Raw genomic sequence first — 3,800 nt, 5'->3', positions numbered from 1 at the left:
AAGGATGGACCTAGCAGACCGAGTGGTTCTTCTGGAGCTTCACCAGGAGGTAATAAACCTTCAGGAGGAAGTGGTGGCAGTGAAGCTTCTAAGAAATCAAGCAATGTCAAGATTATTGTTCCTGTGGTCGGTGGAGTTGTTGGTGCATTGTGTCTGGTTGGGCTCGGCGTGTGTCTCTACGCGAAGAAAAGGAAGCGACCCGCTAGAGTTCAGAGTCCAACCAGCAACATGGTGATTCATCCGCATCATTCGGGTGACAACGATGACATTAAACTCACTGTTGCAGCTTCTAGTCTTAACAGCGGCGGAGGAAGTGATAGCTACAGTCACAGTGGAAGTGGGGGGAGTGATATTCACGTTGTGGAAGCTGGGAACTTGGTTATATCGATACAGGTTTTGAGGAATGTGACGAATAACTTCAGCGAAGAGAATATTCTTGGGAGAGGTGGTTTTGGGACAGTTTACAAAGGTGAACTCCACGATGGAACAAAAATAGCTGTAAAAAGAATGGAGTCTTCGGTTGTGAGTGACAAGGGACTTGCTGAGTTTAAATCTGAGATCACTGTTCTGACTAAAATGCGTCATCGTCATCTCGTTGCGCTTCTCGGGTACTGCCTTGATGGGAATGAGAGGCTTCTTGTCTATGAATACATGCCGCAGGGGACACTGAGTGAGCATTTGTTTCATTGGAAAGAGCAAGGGCTAAAACCTCTAGACTGGACTAGACGCCTGGCGATTGCATTGGATGTAGCTCGAGGTGTTGAGTATCTGCACACACTTGCGCATCAGAGCTTCATCCATAGGGACCTAAAGCCATCAAACATCCTTCTTGGTGATGATATGCGCGCTAAAGTCTCTGACTTTGGGTTAGTCCGTTTAGCTCCTGATGGCAAATACTCTATCGAGACGCGAGTCGCTGGGACTTTCGGATATCTTGCCCCAGAATACGCAGGTTTGCAATCTCTTTGAACTTACCCAAATATGTTACAGTTTCATACTTAGGCCTTTGTGCACTTTACCCGAGTGTTAAAGTTTCATGATTTGATCGTTTTGCATTTACCCCAGTGTTAAAGTTTTGTCCTTTGATCGTTTTGTAATTGCTCGATACTCTGATTTTGACAGTGACGGGAAGAGTGACGACGAAAGTAGACATTTTTAGCCTTGGGGTGATACTTATGGAGCTAATCACTGGTCGTAAAGCCCTGGACGAGACACAACCCGAAGACAGCGTCCATCTAGTCACATGGTTCCGTCGAATAGCAGCCAGCAAGGAAGAAAATGCCTTCAAAAACGCAATCGACCCAAACATCAGCTTAGATGACGATACTGTAGCCAGTATTGAAAAAGTCTGGGAGCTTGCTGGTCATTGCTGTGCCCGTGAGCCTTACCAAAGACCAGACATGGCTCACATTGTCAACGTTCTTTCTTCACTCACCGTCCAATGGAAACCCACTGAGACTGACCCCGATGACGTCTATGGGATAGACTACGATATGCCACTTCCACAGGTGCTCAAGAAATGGCAAGCTTTCGAAGGACTTAGCCAGACTGCGGATGACTCGGGATCTTCCTCTTCGGTTTATGGAAGCAAGGACAATACGCAGACAAGTATCCCAACTCGTCCATCTGGATTTGCTGATTCGTTCACTTCTGTGGATGGACGTTGAAGAAGTCAAGATTGCGTTTTCCGATTACCTTGGAACTGTTAAAGACGTTTTAGTAGAAGAAGCATTGTGTGATAAATCTCTCTCTCTCTCTCTTTTTTTGTCTTCTTTTATTTTCTCTGAAGCATTTACTTATGACTTCGTTTTTATTTACTGCAAGCTTTTGGTTAGTGTATCTATTTATCTACTTTGTAGTGTTTATGCAAAAGATAACGATCTTTGAGAGGCCTCCTCTTACATAGAAGTATCTTTTGAGTGTCTTACACGTTTTTTTTGTTCAAACGTTTAAATATTTAACCAAATCGTAGCTGAAAAATCGATCCTAGTACTTCAGTTTCCTGTTTAATCTTAATGTATTCTAACTTTTTAACTATTAATAAAATCAATTTTCCTACTCCAAAACCGTAAAAGCTTGATACAAACATTATTTCAAATTCACTGCGTCTATATAAAAATTAACGGAAAATCCGATTGGATTATTTTAACTCGAATTAGTAATAAAAATAGATGTTTGTGTAATTTTGTGTGTTTTGAATATTTACTTCATGTAGAATGGTCAATTTAGGTTGGTGAGTCAAAATCTAATACAATAGACCCATACAAATTATTAAGGGGATGTATTCAATTTGAATTTGAAGTGATTTGTCTAAAACTTACAAATCTTATGTTATTTAATATGGATATTAAAAATCTCATAAAATCCATTATTATTAAATTAATAATTTAAAAATATAGTTTAAAATCCATTGTTTCTTAAAACAGTTTCTATAAGATTTTTCAGTTAAAAATACATAAACCCAAATCTCATAGTTTTAGGTGGAATTTTAAAGAATTTTACAAAAATCATATCAACTTCCTTAAAATAATCAAAATCATTTAAAATCTTATGAAAACTAAATTCCATTGGAATATTAGACACCCCCTAAAAGAAATCTACATTATTTTGGGGCAGAGTTTTGGAGGTTTTCATGAAATGTCTCATTTGGTATCATTAAATACTTACTTAAGCTTGATAGAATTTTATCCAGTTTTGATGTAGTTATGAAAAAATATCATTGCATTTTAATTAATTTAATAACTAACAAAATAAATTTTTATATTGATTTATAAAATAATAAAATCATACTTTTGAAATTGTTTAAGAAAATTATTTAACAAATTCTATTTATTGTTTCAGAAATCTCTTTAAACAAAAACAAACTATTTAATTCGCTAAAACTTAAATTTTTACACACAATATTTCCTATATAAACAGTATTAAGTTTATAACATCGACTACTCATATCAAGATCTACATCTACAAAAACATTTTTTTTTTTTTAAAAAAAGAGAGAATTTACCTCATTCCCTTTTTTTTTTGGGTCTACAGATATATATTGCCCAGATTCAACATGGAGCCTAATGTTTTCGGAAGGGTTTTGGCTTCATAGAAATAAAGAAGCATATAACAGAAAATCCAACAAAGTTTTTCAGATATTTGAATCAATATAAATATGAGTATACTGAATTGAGATTTGTGTAGGACGATTAAAGGTTATTGGAGTGGGTTAATCTTTACACTATGAATAAAAGAAAGTATTGTTCTTTCACAGAGAATATATATATTTTTTTGAATTACTAAGAGGTTCCGGACCAAGACCCGTACATCCCTTCAGGCCAAAGACCAGAGCATTTTGACAGAGAATTTTAACCTATAAATAAAAGTTTGACAATAGACATATATAATTTAATTGTAAATTTGATGTATAAAGTTAATATACTAACATGTTATACCAATAACTGCAATAATGTTAATATTAACACCAATCAATATTGTAAATTTGGTATATTAAGATCTCTAAAGTTCTAAACACGATCACATCAATTTATAATACCGAATCGCATGTCAATACAGGTTTTGTTGGAGGATTTTTGTTAGATTTTACCGAATTTATGATTAACGAAATTGATATTGTACCAAACCAAAATAGTGGTACCGACTATGGATCTAAATAGAAGTATGAAACTAAGGAAACTAAATATATAACATTATAAAATGTATAGAACTAGGTTTTCATCCGCATTACACCGCAAGACTAAATTATAAATTATTGTATTTTAAATAATAAATTTTAATTTATTTAATTTTCAAATTCA

At 35.0% G+C, this 3,800-nt stretch overlaps 1 protein-coding gene across 3 annotated transcripts in view; it reads left to right on the top strand.

Annotated features, from left to right (window-relative positions):
- Positions 1-1,927, top strand: part of LOC104789943 (receptor-like kinase TMK3) — a 4,471-nt gene extending 2,544 nt beyond the window's left edge. Inside the window, exons 2-3 of one of the 3 annotated variants that reach the window (XM_019246583.1) lie at positions 26-952; positions 1,123-1,927. In XM_019246583.1, coding sequence (XP_019102128.1) covers positions 26-952; positions 1,123-1,667 — 1,472 coding nt within the window. In that variant the 3' untranslated portion in view covers positions 1,668-1,927. The remainder of the gene's footprint in view (positions 1-25; positions 953-1,122) is intronic. The other 2 variants (XM_019246584.1, XM_010515608.1) reach the window with 2 other exon arrangements.

Source organism: Camelina sativa, chromosome 6, assembly GCF_000633955.1.
Source record: "Camelina sativa cultivar DH55 chromosome 6, Cs, whole genome shotgun sequence".
Classification (NCBI taxonomy): domain Eukaryota; kingdom Viridiplantae; phylum Streptophyta; class Magnoliopsida; order Brassicales; family Brassicaceae; genus Camelina; species Camelina sativa.
Note: the sequence above shows the minus strand (reverse complement) of the source record. Positions and strands in the feature narration are given on the sequence as shown.